This window comes from Zingiber officinale, chromosome 2B (genome assembly GCF_018446385.1).
Source record: "Zingiber officinale cultivar Zhangliang chromosome 2B, Zo_v1.1, whole genome shotgun sequence".
Lineage (NCBI taxonomy): Eukaryota > Viridiplantae > Streptophyta > Magnoliopsida > Zingiberales > Zingiberaceae > Zingiber > Zingiber officinale.
Window position 1 is genome coordinate 49927585 of NC_055989.1, and position 16833 is coordinate 49944417.

General features: G+C 40.1%; 2 protein-coding genes and 1 pseudogene across 2 annotated transcripts; all 3 read right to left on the reverse strand.

The window, feature by feature from the left end:
• Positions 1–669: 669 nt before the first annotated feature.
• On the reverse strand, positions 670–4687 carry LOC122049105 (annotated as a pseudogene).
• A 1638-nt stretch (positions 4688–6325) lies between these two features.
• LOC122049106 lies at positions 6326–10348 on the reverse strand (the record flags this gene model as incomplete). The annotated part of the gene is made up of 5 exons (XM_042610566.1): positions 6326–6441; positions 6595–7367; positions 7500–8145; positions 8575–8827; positions 9230–10348. Coding segments are annotated over 5 exons (2907 nt in total), but the record flags the coding sequence as incomplete, so codon positions are not given.
• A 1651-nt stretch (positions 10349–11999) lies between these two features.
• On the reverse strand, positions 12000–16014 carry LOC122049107 (the record flags this gene model as incomplete). Its single annotated transcript, XM_042610567.1, has 5 exons — positions 12000–12121; positions 12269–13041; positions 13174–13819; positions 14249–14501; positions 14899–16014. Coding segments are annotated over 5 exons (2910 nt in total), but the record flags the coding sequence as incomplete, so codon positions are not given.
• Positions 16015–16833: the final 819 nt, after the last annotated feature.

Consider the following 16833-nt stretch of genomic DNA (forward strand, 5'->3'; position numbering starts at 1 on the left):
AAGTTTCGATCGGTTGAACGCCACGAGAGTAGACTCGATAAGTTCAGCAAGTCCTTCAAGAACTAAGAGAGCACACAATCTCACCAAAAAAACTAAGTTGCTTCATACTAAGATGTCCCTCCCTTTTATAATGGGAGTGAACAAGGAAAATACAAGATAAGTACATGCACAATTAGAGTTCCAATGTTGCATGTCTCATGCAAGCTATCTAGAAACCCAAAACAAAATAAATGCATGCACAATTAGAGTCCCAAGTTGCATGCTTCATTAAACAATCTAAAATACTTAAGTCTTCATGCATGAACGAATTCTCATGCTTTGCATGCTTATTAGCGTTCTTCCGTTAAGCGCGGCCAGTCATGGATGGTTATGCCCGATTACGTGAATTAGGCCATGACTAGCAGTTGCGATTATCTTTGTTTCTCCTTGCTCATAGTCCTCCCAATGTTTTTTGATTAGCCCATTTAGTGCTTCCTTGAAACGCTTTGCCCGTAGTCTTGTAATTGGGCCTTCTGGAAGTGATAACTGATCTCTCCTATCTTCAGCCCTTGGGCATACATCATTCTCCCCTTCTTGAAAAGGATTTGTCCTCAAATCATCACCTGCATCAAACGGGGATAAGTCAGCAACATTAAAAGTAGAATGTACGCCATACTCACCTGGTAGTTCAAGTTTGTAGGCATTATCATTGATGCGCTCTAATACTTGAAATGGGTCATCCCCTCGAGGTAGAAGTTTAGAACAACGTTTGTCCGGAAATCGCTCCTTTCGGAGGTGCAACCAAACCCATTCTCCTGGTTCAAACACAATTTTCTTGCGCCCCTTGTTAGCTTGTTGCATGTATTGCTGAGTTCTTTTCTCAATATTCAGCCGTGCTTGTTCATGAATCTTCTTTACGAATTCGGCCTTCTGCTTACCATCTAAGTTTATATGCTCACTTACAGCTAAAGGAATCAAATCTAATGGTGACAAGGGATTGAAACCATAAACAATTTCAAATGGAGAAAATTTAGTCGCAGAATGTATGCTCCTATTGTAAGCAAATTCAACATGAGGTAGACAATCTTCCCATATTCTCAAATTCTTGTTAATGACCGCACGAAGTAAAAAGGACAAGGTTCGATTGACCACTTCAGTTTGCCCATCAGTTTGGGGGTGACAAGTAGTAGAGAATAATAATTTAGTTCCTAATTTCCCCCACAAAGTCTTCCAAAAATAACTCAAAAAATTTGCATCTCTATCAGAGACAATGGTCCTAGGCATGCCATGCAACCTAATAACCTCTTTAAAGAACAATTCAGCTATATGCGATGCATCATCGGTTTTATGACATGGAATGAAATGCGTCATTTTAGAGAATCTGTCTACCACAACAAAAATTGAATCTCTCCCTCTCTTGGTCCGGGGTAATCCCAAAACAAAGTCCATTGAGATATCAGTCCAAGGTTGGTATAGGTAAAGGAGTATACAAGCCATGGGGTTTCAATTTAGATTTTGCTTGTTTGCAAGTGATACACTTCTCACAAATTCTTTCCACGTCGCGTTTCATATGAGGCCAAAAGAAATGATCCTGTAAAACCCCTAAAGTCTTAGTAACGCCAAAATGACCCATCAATCCACCACCATGGGCTTCCCTAGTGAATAATTCACGTAACGAACACATAGGCACACACAATCTATTTTCACGAAATAAAAACCCATCATGCCTATAGAACTTACCAAATGCAACCTCATCGCATGCTTTGAACACCTCAGAAAAATCAGTATCGTTAGTATATAAATCCTTGATATATTCAAATCCAAGTAACTTCGTATCTAAAGTGGACAGTAAAGCATACCTTCGAGATAGTGCATCAGCAACAACGTTCTCCTTTCCTTGCTTGTATTTGATCACATAAGGAAATGTCTCAATGAATTCTACCCATTTAGCATGGCGTCGGTTCAACTTATGTTGGCTCTTCAAATGCTTTAGAGATTGATGATCTGTGTGAATCACGAATTCTTTTGGCCATAGATAATGTTGCCATGTCTCCAATGCTCTCACCAATGCATACATTTCCTTGTCATATGTGGGATAGTTGAGAGTGGCTCCACTCAACTTCTCACTGAAATAAGCAATGGGTCTCATTTCCTGCATAAGCACAGCACCTATACCAACACCAGAAGCATCACATTCGATTTCAAAGGTTTTAGAAAAATCTGGTAGGATTAGTAAAGGAGCAGAACTTAGCTTTTCTTTCAAAGTGTTGAAGGCCCTCTCTTGCTCCTCTCCCCACTTGAATGACTCATTTTTCTTGATGACTTTAGTAAGAGGAGCTGCAATATTGCTAAAATCACGAACAAACCTTCGATAGAAGCTGGCCAAACCATGGAAACTCTTCACTTGGCTAATTGTTGTCGGTGTTGGCCACTCTTGGATTGCTTTCACCTTTTCCTCATCCATCTCAACACCTTTAGCACTAACAACAAAACCAAGAAACACGACTTTCTCCGTACAAAAGGAGCATTTAACGAGGTTAGCAAAAAGCTTTTCTTCTTTTAGCACACTCAAAACTAACCTTAAATGTGTAACATGCTCTTCTAAGCTTCTGCTATAAATCAAAATATCATCAAAATACACAACTACAAATTTTCCTAAGAAAGCACGCAAAATATGGTTCATCAAACGCATAAAAGTGCTAGGAGCATTAGTTAAGCCAAAAGGCATTACTAACCATTCGTATAAGCCATGTTTGGTTTTAAAACCAGTTTTCCATTCATCACCTTCCTTCATCCTAATCTGATGATATCCACTCCTAAGATCAATTTTTGTGAACACACAAGAACCATGCAATTCATCAAATATATCATCAATCCTAGGAATTGGATGGCGATACTTTACCGTGATGTTGTTGATGGCTCGACAATCCACACACATCCTCCATGTTCCGTCCTTCTTGGGAACTAGTAACACAGGCACGGCGCAAGGACTCATGCTTTCTCGAACATACCCCTTTTCTAATAATTCATTAACTTGCCTCTGAAGTTCCTTCGCTTCCTCCGGATTGCTTCTATAGGCAGGTCGATTCGGAATGGAGGCACCGGGTATAAAGTCAATTTGGTGCTCAATTCCTCTAATGGGAGGTAAACCATGCGGAACCTCTTCAGGAAAGACCTCCTCGAATTCCTGTAAGAGAGAAACAATAACACTAGGCAAAGAATTGTTAAGGTCGTTAGTTCTCAAGAGTGCCTCCTTATACAAAAGGATAAGGGGCAGTTGATTTGAAAACAAAGCTCGCTTAATCTCACTTTTTTTTGCATAAAAAATATTTTTCTTTCTCTCTCCTTTTTTTTCCTTGCCCACTCCTTTTGTCTCTTTCCTCTCATCTTCTTTCCCCTCATTTTTCTTTCCCTCTTCTTCTTTTTTCTCAATTTTTTTTCTCTCAATTTCTTTTTCTTTCTTCTTTTCATTTGCTTTTTGTAGTCTCAACTGGTCCTCCATAACTTGTCTTGGAGTCAACGGTACAAGAATAATAGGTTGCCCTTTCAAAGTAAAACTATACTTATTTGTGAGGTCATCATGTGTTACCTTTTGATCGAATTGCCAAGGTCTTCCCAACAATAGATGGCATGCATGCATGGGAACCACGTCACACAACAGCTCATCTTCATATTTGCCAATGGAGATTGCTACCAAGACTTGTTTTGTTACCTTGATTTCTCCGCAATCATTTAGCCACTGGAGTCGATAGGGTCGTGAATGTTTCCGAGTTGGTAGTGATAATTTCTCCACCAAATCAGTACTTGCCACATTGGTGCAGCTCCCCCCATCAATAATAACACTGCAAACCTTGTTATTGACAAAGCAACGGGTATGAAACAAATTCTCCCTTTGATTACCTTCTTCCTCCTTAGCTTGTAGATTGAGAACTCGTCGGGCCACCAATAAGTCTCCAATAACAGCATGTTGTTCATCATCACTGTCCTCTTTTTGTGGCACTTCTTCAACTATTTCATCCTTATCTTCCGACTCAAGTTCACCTTGAGCGTTTATTACCATCACCCATTTGTTCACACATTGACTAGCTATATGACCATGCCCTTGACATTTAAAACACTTGATATCACGAGTTTTGGAGGAAATGGGCTCATGATTACCTTGAGTAGTAGATGGTGTAGGTTTGGGCTTCTTGAAGGGTTCAAACTTTGGCTTATTTTGAGGTTGTTCCTCCTTTCTTGGAGCTGTCCGCCATGTGCCGTGAGTAGTCATTGGTTGTCCCTTCCTAGCCAATCCTCTCCTCTTGAGTTGTTCTTCCACTTTTTGTGCTTGGTGGACCATGTCCGACAGCTCAACATAATGCTGCAATTCAACAATATCAGCAATTTCTGGGTTTAAACCATGTAAAAACCTGGCCATAGTGGCTTCCCGATCTTCATTGACATTAGCTCGGATCATGGACAACTCCATCTCCTTGAAATATTCATCCACACTTTTGGAGCCTTGAGATAACCTTTGAAGCCGCTGATATAAGCTTCTATAATAATGGCTGGGTACAAACCTCCTTCTCATGAGCACTTTCATCTCCTCCCAAGTGGACACAGGTTGCTCTCTGTTTCTTCTCCGAGTCATCACCACTTGATCCCACCAAACAATAGCATAATCAGTGAATTCAATGGCAGCTAACTTCACCTTTTTAAACTCTGAGAATTCATGACAGTCAAACACCATTTCCATCTTAGTTTCCCATTCCAAGTAAGCTTCTGGGTCATTTCTCCCTTGGAAGATTGGAATCTTCATCTTAATCCCTCCTAAATCATTATTTCTTCTAGTTCCGTTCCTATCTCCTCGATGTCCAATCCTGCCTCGATTGTAGTTTTGCTCATCAAAGTCTTCCACAATAACCTCTTCATCTTCTTCGACATCAATCCCTTGGGCATGTCTTCGTTGTGGTCTAGTAATACGGTCTTGTTGATGTCTTCTTGGTGTCCCATCCTCCACCCGATCCAACCTTTCATGGATAGATTCTAATTCCGCCCTCATCATCCGTTGCATCTCCCCCATCAATGCTTGTAATTGCAGGTTCGGAAGTGGCCTAGCCCCCTCATTTGCTCCATCCTCCTGGCTGTTCGACATGGCTGCAAAATGAAAGAAAACCTCACAAGCACTCAACTCACGTTTGGGTGGTAGCTCTCAATTGATGATCTCTCTCAGTTCTTGATCAAACTCTAGAACAAATCAGAATATCACGTAGCAATTCAAAAGATACCACCGAAACTTATGATGGCAGAATTTTAAGAGAAAATGAAAGAGTAGAAGTTTGAGAATAAGGAAAACAAGAAAAGAATTGTTGAAGACAATTTACTTCGATTCACACAAGCACTTTTCTTCTACTTTTTTTTTTTTTTTTTTTTTTTTGCGCTCTTTTTTTTTCTTTTTTTTTCCACGTTTTTTTTTTGCTTTTGGTTGAACAACAAGTAAAGATAAATTTGCACTTGCCTTTGAACCGAAGCTCTGATACCAGATGATACGAATCCCACCAACAAATGTGATGGAACCCGAAACAAGGGTGGATAGAACCCCAAGAACTAAACGACAAGAGTGTGAGCCTTGACCCGTAACCAAGAATTGGCACGAACCAAGCCTACGAAGAAAAGAAACGCCACACCTTGGGGTGATAAGTTTCGATAGGTTGAACGCCACGAGAGTAGACTCGATAAGTTCAGCAAGTTCTTCAAGAACTAAGAGAGCACACAATCTCACCAAAAAAACTAAGTTGCTTCATACTAAGATGTCCCTCCCTTTTATAATGGGAGTGAACAAGGAAAATACAAGATAAGTACATGCACAATTAGAGTCCCAATGTTGCATGTCTCATGCAAGCTATCTAGAAACCCAAAACAAAATAAATGCATGCACAATTAGAGTCCCAAGTTGCATGCTTCATTAAACAATCTAAAATACTTAAGTCTTCATGCATGAACGAATTCCCATGCTTTGCATGCTTATTAGCGTTCTTCCGTTAAGCGCGGCCAGTCATGGATGGTTATGCCCGATTACGTGAATTAGGCCACGACTAGCAGTTGCGATTATCTTGGTTTCTCCTTGCTCATAGTCCTCCCAATATTTTTTGATTAGCCCATTTAGTGCTTCCTTGAAATGCTTTGCCCGTAGTCTTGTAATTGGGCCTTCCGGAAGTGATAACTGATCTCTCCTATCTTCAGCCCTTGGGCATACATCATTCTCCCCTTCTTGAAAAGGATTTATCCTCAAATCATCACCTGCATCAAACGGGGATAAGTCAACAACATTAAAAGTAGAATGTACGCCATACTCACTTGGTAGTTCAAGTTTGTAGGCATTATCATTGTTGCGCTCTAATACTTGAAATGGGTCATCCCCTCGAGGTAGAAGTTTAGAATGACGTTTGTCCGGAAATCGCTCCTTTTGGAGGTGCAACCAAACTCATTCTCCTGGTTCAAACACAATTTTCTTGCGCCCCTTGTTAGCTTGTTGCATGTATTGCTGAGTTCTTTTCTCAATATTCAGTCGTGCTTGTTCATGAATCTTCTTTACAAATTCGGTCTTCTGCTTACCATCTAAGTTTATATGCTCACTTACAGCTAAAGGAATCAAATCTAATGGTGACAAGGGATTGAAACCATAAACAATTTCAAATGGAGAAAATTTAGTCGCAGAATGTATGCTCCTATTATAAGCAAATTCAACATGAGGTAGACAATCTTCCCATATTCTCAAATTCTTGTTAATGACCGCATGAAGTAAAAAGGACAAGGTTCGATTGACCACTTCAGTTTGCCCATCAGTTTGGGGGTGACAAATAGTAGAGAACAACAATTTAGTTCCTAATTTCTCCCACAAAGTCTTCCAGAAATAATTCAAAAATTTTGCATCTCTATCAGAGACAATGGTCCTAGGCATGCCATGCAACCTAATAACATCTTTAAAGAACAATTCAGCTATATGTGATGCATCATCGGTTTTATGACATGGAATGAAATGCGCCATTTTAGAGAATCTGTCTACCACAGCAAAAATTGAATCTCTCCCCCTCTTGGTTCGGGGTAATCCCAAAACAAAGTCCATTGAAATATCAGTCCAAGGTTCACTAGGTATAGGCAAAGGAGTATACAAGCCATGGGGTTTCAATTTAGATTTAGCTTGTTTGCAAGTGATACACTTCTCACAAATTCTTTCCACGTCGCGTTTCATATGAGGCCAAAAGAAATGATCCTGTAAAACCCCTAAAGTCTTAGTAATGCCAAAATGACTCATCAATCCACCACCATGGGCTTCCCTAGTGAATAATTCACGTAACAAATACATAGGCACACACAATCTATTTTCACGAAATAAAAACCCATCATGCCTATAGAACTTACCAAATGCAACCTTATCGCATGCTTTGAACACCTCAGAAAAATCAGTATCGTTAGTATATAAATCCTTGATATATTCAAATCCAAGTAACTTCGTATCTAAAGTGGACAGTAAAGCATACCTTCGAGATAGTGCATCAGCAACAACGTTCTCCTTTCCTTGCTTGTATTTGATCACATAAGGAAATGTCTCAATGAATTCTACCCATTTAGCATGGCGTCGGTTCAACTTATGTTGGCTCTTCAAATGCTTTAGAGATTGATGATCTGTGTGAATCACGAATTCTTTTGGCCATAGATAATGTTGCCATGTCTCCAATGCTCTCACCAATGCATACATTTCCTTGTCATATGTGGGATAGTTGAGAGTGGCTCCACTCAACTTCTCACTGAAATAAGCAATGAGTCTCATTTCCTGCATAAGCACAGCACCTATACCAACACCAGAAGCATCACATTCGATTTCAAAGGTTTTAGAAAAATCTGGTAGGATTAGTAAAGGAGCAGAACTTAGCTTTTCTTTCAAAGTGTTGAAGGCCCTCTCTTGCTCCTCTCCCCACTTGAATGACTCATTTTTCTTGATGACTTTAGTAAGAGGAGCTGCAATATTGCTAAAATCACGAACAAACCTTCGATAGAAGCTGGCCAAACCATGGAAACTCTTCACTTGGCTAATTGTTGTCGGTGTTGGCCACTCTTGGATTGCTTTCACCTTTTCCTCATCCATCTCAACGCCTTTAGCACTAACAACAAAACCAAGAAACACGACTTTCTCCGTACAAAAGGAGCATTTAACGAGGTTAGCAAAAAGCTTTTCTTCTTTTAGCACACTCAAAACTAACCTTAAATGTGTAACATGCTCTTCTAAGCTTCTGCTATAAATCAAAATATCATCAAAATACACAACTACAAATTTTCCTAAGAAAGCACGCAAAATATGGTTCATCAAACGCATAAAAGTGCTAGGAGCATTAGTTAAGCCAAAAAGCATTACTAACCATTCGTATAAGCCATGTTTGGTTTTAAAACCAGTTTTCCATTCATCACCTTCCTTCATCCTAATCTGATGATATCCACTCCTAAGATCAATTTTTGTGAACACACAAGAACCATGCAATTCATCAAATATATCATCAATCCTAGGAATTGGATGGCGATACTTTACTGTGATGTTGTTGATGGCTCGACAATCCACACACATCCTCCATGTTCCGTCCTTCTTGGGAACTAGTAACACAGGCACGACGCAAGGACTCATGCTTTCTCGAACATACCCCTTTTCTAATAATTCATTAACTTGCCTCTGAAGTTCCTTTGCTTCCTCCGGATTGCTTCTATAGGCAGGTCGATTCGGAATGGAGGCACCGGGTATGAAGTCAATTTGGTGCTCAATTCCTCTAATGGGAGGTAAACCATGCGGAACCTCTTCAGGAAAGACCTCCTCGAATTCCTGTAAGAGAGAAACAATAACACTAGGCAAAGAATTGTTAAGGTCGTTAGTGCTCAAGAGTGCCTCCTTATACAAAAGGATAAGGGGCAGTTGATTTGAAAACAAAGCTCGCTTAATCTCACTTTTTTTTGCATATAAAGTATTTTTCTTTCTCTCTCCTTTTTTTTCCTTGCCCACTCCTTTTGTCTCTTTCCTCTCATCTTCTTTCCCCTCATTTTTCTTTCCCTCTTCTTCTTTTTTCTCAATTTTTTTTCTCTCAATTTCTTTTTCTTTCTTCTTTTCATTTGCTTTTTGTAGTCTCAACTGGTCCTCCATAACTTGTCTTGGAGTCAACGGTACAAGAATAATAGGTTGCCCTTTCAAAGTAAAACTATACTTATTTGTGAGGTCATCATGTGTTACCTTTTGATCGAATTGCCAAGGTCTTCCCAACAATAGATGGCATGCATGCATGGGAACCACGTCACACAACAGCTCATCTTCATATTTGCCAATGGAGATTGCTACCAAGACTTGTTTTGTTACCTTGATTTCTCCGCAATCATTTAGCCACTGGAGTCGATAGGGTCGTGAATGTTTCCGAGTTGGTAGTGATAATTTCTCCACCAAATCAGTACTTGCCACATTGGTGCAGCTCCCCCCATCAATAATAACACTGCAAACCTTGTTATTGACAAAGCAACGGGTATGAAACAAATTCTCCCTTTGATTACCTTCTTCCTCCTTAGCTTGTAGATTGAGAACTCGTCGGGCCACCAATAAGTCTCCAATAACAGCATGTTGTTCATCATCACTGTCCTCTTTTTGTGGCACCTCTTCAACTATTTCATCCTCATCTTCCGACTCAAGTTCACCTTGAGCGTTTATTACCATCACCCTTTTGTTCACACATTGACTAGCTATATGACCATGCCCTTGACATTTAAAACACTTGATATCACGAGTTTTGGAGGAAATGGGCTCGCGATTACCTTGAGTAGTAGATGGTGTAGGTTTGGGCTTCTTGAAGGGTTCAAACTTTGGCTTATTTTGAGGTTGTTCCTCCTTTCTTGGAGCTGTTCGCCATGGGCCGTGAGTAGTCATTGGTTGTCCCTTCCTAGCCAATCCTCTCCTCTTGAGTTGTTCTTCCACTTTTTGTGCTTGGTGGACCATGTCCGACAGCTCAACATAATGCTGCAATTCAACAATATCAGCAATTTCTGGGTTTAAACCATGTAAAAACCTGGCCATAGTGGCTTCCCGATCTTCATTGACATTAGCTCGGATCATGGACAACTCCATCTCCTTGAAATATTCATCCACACTTTTGGAGCCTTGAGATAACCTTTGAAGCCGTTGATATAAGCTTCTATAATAATGGCTGGGTACAAACCTCCTTCTCATGAGCACTTTCATCTCCTCCCAAGTGGACACAGGTTGCTCTCTGTTTCTTCTCCGAGTCATCACCACTTGATCCCACCAAACAATTTCATAATCAGTGAATTCAATGGCAGCTAACTTCACCTTTTTAAACTCTGAGAATTCATGACAGTCAAACACCATTTCCATCTTAGTTTCCCATTCCAAGTAAGCTTCTGGGTCATTTCTCCCTTGGAAGATTGGAATCTTCATCTTAATCCCTCCTAAATCGTTATTTCTTCTAGTTCTGTTCCTATCTCCTCGATGTCCAATCCTGCCTCGATTGTAGTTTTGCTCATCAAAATCTTCCACAATAACCTCTTCATCTTCTTCGACATCAATCCCTTGGCCATGTCTTCGTTGTGGTCTAGTAATACGGTCTTGTTAATGTCTTCTTGGTGTCCCATCCTCCACCCGATCCAACCTCTCATGGATAGATTCTAATTCTGCCCTCATCATTTGCTGCATCTCCCCCATCAATGCTTGTAATTGCAGGTTCGGAAGTGGCCTAGCCCCCTCATTTGCTCTATCCTCCTGGTTGTTGGACATGACTGCAAAATGAAAGAAAACCTCACAAGCACTCAACTCACGTTTGGGTGGTAGCTCTCAATTGATGATATCTCTCAGTTCTTGATCAAATTCTAGAACAAATCAGAATATCACGTAGCAATTCAAAAGATACCACCGAAACTTATGATGGCAGAATTTTAAGAGAAAATGAAAGAGTAGAAGTTTGAGAATAAGGAAAACAAGAAAAGAATTGTCTACTTCGATTCACACAAGCTGTTTTTTTTTTTTTGCGCTTTCTTCTTCTTCTTCTTTTATTTTGTCTTTTCGATGTGCTCTTTTTTTTTCTTTTTTTTTCCATGATTTTTTTTTTTTTTGCTTTTGGCTGAACAACAAGTAAAGATAAATATGCACTTACCTTTGAACCGAAGCTCTGATACCAGATGATACGAACCCCTCCAACAAATGTGATGGAACCCGAAACAAAGGTGGATAGAACCCCAAGAACTAAACGACAAGAGTGTGAGCCTTGACCCGTAACCAAGAATTGGCACGAACCAAGCCTACGAAGAAAAGAAACGCCACACCTTGGGGTGATAAGTTTCGATAGGTTGAACGCCACGAGAGTAGACTCGATAAATTCAGCAAGTTCTTCAAGAACTAAGAGAGCACACAATCTCACCAAAAAAACTAAGTTGCTTCATACTAAGATGTCCCTCCCTTTTATAATGGGAGTGAACAAGGAAAATACAAGATAAGTACATGCACAATTAGAGTCCCAATGTTGCATGTCTCATGCAAGCTATCTAGAAACCCAAAACAAAATAAATGCATGCACAATTAGAGTCCCAAGTTGCATGCTTCATTAAACAATCTAAAATACTTAAGTCTTCATGCATGAACGAATTCTCATGCTTTGCATGCTTATTAGCGTTCTTCCGTTAAGCGCGGCCAGTCATGGATGGTTATGCCCGATTACGTGAATTAGGCCATGACTAGCAGTTGCGATTATCTTTGTTTCTCCTTGCTCATAGTCCTCCCAATGTTTTTTGATTAGCCCATTTAGTGCTTCCTTGAAACGCTTTGCCCGTAGTCTTGTAATTGGGCCTTCTGGAAGTGATAACTGATCTCTCCTATCTTCAGCCCTTGGGCATACATCATTCTCCCCTTCTTGAAAAGGATTTGTCCTCAAATCATCACCTGCATCAAACGGGGATAAGTCAGCAACATTAAAAGTAGAATGTACGCCATACTCACCTGGTAGTTCAAGTTTGTAGGCATTATCATTGATGCGCTCTAACACTTGAAATGGGCCATCCCCTCGAGGTAGAAGTTTAGAACGACGTTTGTCCGGAAATCGCTCCTTTCGGAGGTGCAACCAAACCCATTCTCCAGGTTCAAACACAATTTTCTTGCGCCCCTTGTTAGCTTGTTGCATGTATTGCTGAGTTCTTTTCTCAATATTCAGCCGTGCTTGTTCATGAATCTTCTTTACGAATTCGGCCTTCTGCTTACCATCTAAGTTTATATGCTGACTTATAGCTAAAGGAATCAAATCTAATGGTGACAAGGGATTGAAACCATAAACAATTTCAAATGGAGAAAATTTAGTCGCAGAATGTATGCTCCTATTGTAAGCAAATTCAACATGAGGTAGACAATCTTCCCATATTCTCAAATTCTTGTTAATGACCGCACGAAGTAAAAAGGACAAGGTTCGATTGACCACTTCAGTTTGCCCATCAGTTTGGGGGTGACAAGTAGTAGAGAATAACAATTTAGTTCCTAATTTCCCCCACAAAGTCTTCCAAAAATAACTCAAAAAATTTGCATCTCTATCAGAGACAATGGTCCTAGGCATGCCATGCAACCTAATAACCTCTTTAAAGAACAATTCAGCTATATGCGATGCATCATCGGTTTTATGACATGGAATGAAATGCGTCATTTTAGAGAATCTGTCTACCACAACAAAAATTGAATCTCTCCCTCTCTTGGTCCGGGGTAATCCCAAAACAAAGTCCATTGAGATATCAGTCCAAGGTTCACTAGGTATAGGTAAAGGAGTATACAAGCCATGGGGTTTCAATTTAGATTTTGCTTGTTTGCAAGTGATACACTTCTCACAAATTCTTTCCACGTCGCGTTTCATATGAGGCCAAAAGAAATGATCCTGTAAAACCCCTAAAGTCTTAGTAACGCCAAAATGACCCATCAATCCACCACCATGGGCTTCCCTAGTGAATAATTCACGTAACGAACACATAGGCACACACAATCTATTTTCACGAAATAAAAACCCATCATGCCTATAGAACTTACCAAATGCAACCTTATCGCATGCTTTGAACACCTCAGAAAAATCAGTATCGTTAGTATATAAATCCTTGATATATTCAAATCCAAGTAACTTCGTATCTAAAGTGGACAGTAAAGCATACCTTCGAGATAGTGCATCAGCAACTACGTTCTCCTTTCCTTGCTTGTATTTGATCACATAAGGAAATGTCTCAATGAATTCTACCCATTTAGCATGGCGTCGGTTCAACTTATGTTGGCTCTTCAAATGCTTTAGAGATTGATGATCTGTGTGAATCACGAATTCTTTTGGCCATAGATAATGTTGCCATGTCTCCAATGCTCTCACCAATGCATACATTTCCTTGTCATATGTGGGATAGTTGAGAGTGGCTCCACTCAACTTCTCACTGAAATAAGCAATGAGTCTCATTTCCTGCATAAGCACGAGACCTATACCAACACCAGAAGCATCACATTCGATTTCAAAGGTTTTAGAAAAATCTGGTAGGATTAGTAAAGGAGCAGAACTTAGCTTTTCTTTCAAAGTGTTGAAGGCCCTCTCTTGCTCCTCTCCCCACTTGAATGACTCATTTTTCTTGATGACTTTAGTAAGAGGAGCTGCAATATTGCTAAAATCACGAACAAACCTTCGATAGAAGCTGGCCAAACCATGGAAACTCCTCACTTGGCTAATTGTTGTCGGTGTTGGCCACTCTTGGATTGCTTTCACCTTTTCCTCATCCATCTCAACGCCTTTAGCACTAACAACAAAACCAAGAAACACGACTTTCTCCGTACAAAAGGAGCATTTAACGAGGTTAGCAAAAAGCTTTTCTTCTTTTAGCACACTCAAAACTAACCTTAAATGTGTAACATGCTCTTCTAAGCTTCTGCTATAAATCAAAATATCATCAAAATACACAACTACAAATTTTCCTAAGAAAGCACGCAAAATATGGTTCATCAAACGCATAAAAGTGCTAGGAGCATTAGTTAAGCCAAAAAGCATTACTAACCATTCGTATAAGCCATGTTTGGTTTTAAAACCAGTTTTCCATTCATCACCTTCCTTCATCCTAATCTGATGATATCCACTCCTAAGATCAATTTTTGTGAACACACAAGAACCATGCAATTCATCAAATATATCATCAATCCTAGGAATTGGATGGCGATACTTTACTGTGATGTTGTTGATGGCTCGACAATCCACACACATCCTCCATGTTCCGTCCTTCTTGGGAACTAGTAACACAGGCACGACGCAAGGACTCATGCTTTCTCGAACATACCCCTTTTCTAATAATTCATTAACTTGCCTCTGAAGTTCCTTTGCTTCCTCCGGATTGCTTCTATAGGCAGGTCGATTCGGAATGGAGGCACCGGGTATGAAGTCAATTTGGTGCTCAATTCCTCTAATGGGAGGTAAACCATGCGGAACCTCTTCAGGAAAGACCTCCTCGAATTCCTGTAAGAGAGAAACAATAACACTAGGCAAAGAATTGTTAAGGTCGTTAGTGCTCAAGAGTGCCTCCTTATACAAAAGGATAAGGGGCAGTTGATTTGAAAACAAAGCTCGCTTAATCTCACTTTTTTTTGCATATAAAGTATTTTTCTTTCTCTCTCCTTTTTTTCCTTGCCCACTCCTTTTGTCTCTTTCCTCTCATCTTCTTTCCCTCATTTTCTTTCCCTCTTCTTCTTTTTCTCAATTTTTTTCTCTCAATTTCTTTTTCTTTCTTCTTTTCATTTGCTTTTTGTAGTCTCAACTGGTCCTCCATAACTTGTCTTGGAGTCAACGGTACAAGAATAATAGGTTGCCCTTTCAAAGTAAAACTATACTTATTTGTGAGGTCATCATGTGTTACCTTTTGATCGAATTGCCAAGGTCTTCCCAACAATAGATGGCATGCATGCATGGGAACCACGTCACACAACAGCTCATCTTCATATTTGCCAATGGAGATTGCTACCAAGACTTGTTTTGTTACCTTGATTTCTCCGCAATCATTTAGCCACTGGAGTCGATAGGGTCGTGAATGTTTCCGAGTTGGTAGTGATAATTTCTCCACCAAATCAGTACTTGCCACATTGGTGCAGCTCCCCCCATCAATAATAACACTGCAAACCTTGTTATTGACAAAGCAACGGGTATGAAACAAATTCTCCCTTTGATTACCTTCTTCCTCCTTAGCTTGTAGATTGAGAACTCGTCGGGCCACCAATAAGTCTCCAATAACAGCATGTTGTTCATCATCACTGTCCTCTTTTTGTGGCACTTCTTCAACTATTTCATCCTTATCTTCCGACTCAAGTTCACCTTGAGCGTTTATTACCATCACCCTTTTGTTCACACATTGACTAGCTATATGACCATGCCCTTGACATTTAAAACACTTGATATCACGAGTTTTGGAGGAAATGGGCTCGCGATTACCTTGAGTAGTAGATGGTGTAGGTTTGGGCTTCTTGAAGGGTAACTTTGGCTTATTTTGAGGTTGTTCCTCCTTTCTTGGAGCTGTTCGCCATGGGCCGTGAGTAGTCATTGGTTGTCCCTTCCTAGCCAATCCTCTCCTCTTGAGTTGTTCTTCCACTTTTTGTGCTTGGTGGACCATGTCCGACAGCTCAACATAATGCTGCAATTCAACAATATCAGCAATTTCTGGGTTTAAACCATGTAAAAACCTGGCCATAGTGGCTTCCCGATCTTCATTGACATTAGCTCGGATCATGGACAACTCCATCTCCTTGAAATATTCATCCACACTTTTGGAGCCTTGAGATAACCTTTGAAGCCGTTGATATAAGCTTCTATAATAATGGCTGGGTACAAACCTCCTTCTCATGAGCACTTTCATCTCCTCCCAAGTGGACACAGGTTGCTCTCTGTTTCTTCTCCGAGTCATCACCACTTGATCCCACCAAACAATAGCATAATCAGTGAATTCAATGGCAGCTAACTTCACCTTTTTAAACTCTGAGAATTCATGACAGTCAAACACCATTTCCATCTTAGTTTCCCATTCCAAGTAAGCTTCTGGGTCATTTCTCCCTTGGAAGATTGGAATCTTCATCTTAATCCCTCCTAAATCATTATTTCTTCTAGTTCCGTTCCTATCTCCTCGATGTCCAATCCTGCCTCGATTGTAGTTTTGCTCATCAAAGTCTTCCACAATAACCTCTTCATCTTCTTCGACATCAATCCCTTGGGCATGTCTTCGTTGTGGTCTAGTAATACGGTCTTGTTGATGTCTTCTTGGTGTCCCATCCTCCACCCGATCCAACCTTTCATGGATAGATTCTAATTCCGCCCTCATCATCCGTTGCATCTCCCCCATCAATGCTTGTAATTGCAGGTTCGGAAGTGGCCTAGCCCCCTCATTTGCTCCATCCTCCTGGCTGTTCGACATGGCTGCAAAATGAAAGAAAACCTCACAAGCACTCAACTCACGTTTGGGTGGTAGCTCTCAATTGATGATCTCTCTCAGTTCTTGATCAAACTCTAGAACAAATCAGAATATCACGTAGCAATTCAAAAGATACCACCGAAACTTATGATGGCAGAATTTTAAGAGAAAATGAAAGAGTAGAAGTTTGAGAATAAGGAAAACAAGAAAAGAATTGTTGAAGACAATTTACTTCGATTCACACAAGCACTTTTCTTCTTTTTTTTTTTTTTTTTGCGCTCTTTTTTTTTCTTTTTTTTTCCACGTTTTTTTTTTGCTTTTGGTTGAACAACAAGTAAAGATAAATTTGCACTTGCCTTTGAACCGAAGCTCTGATACCAGATGATACGAATCCCA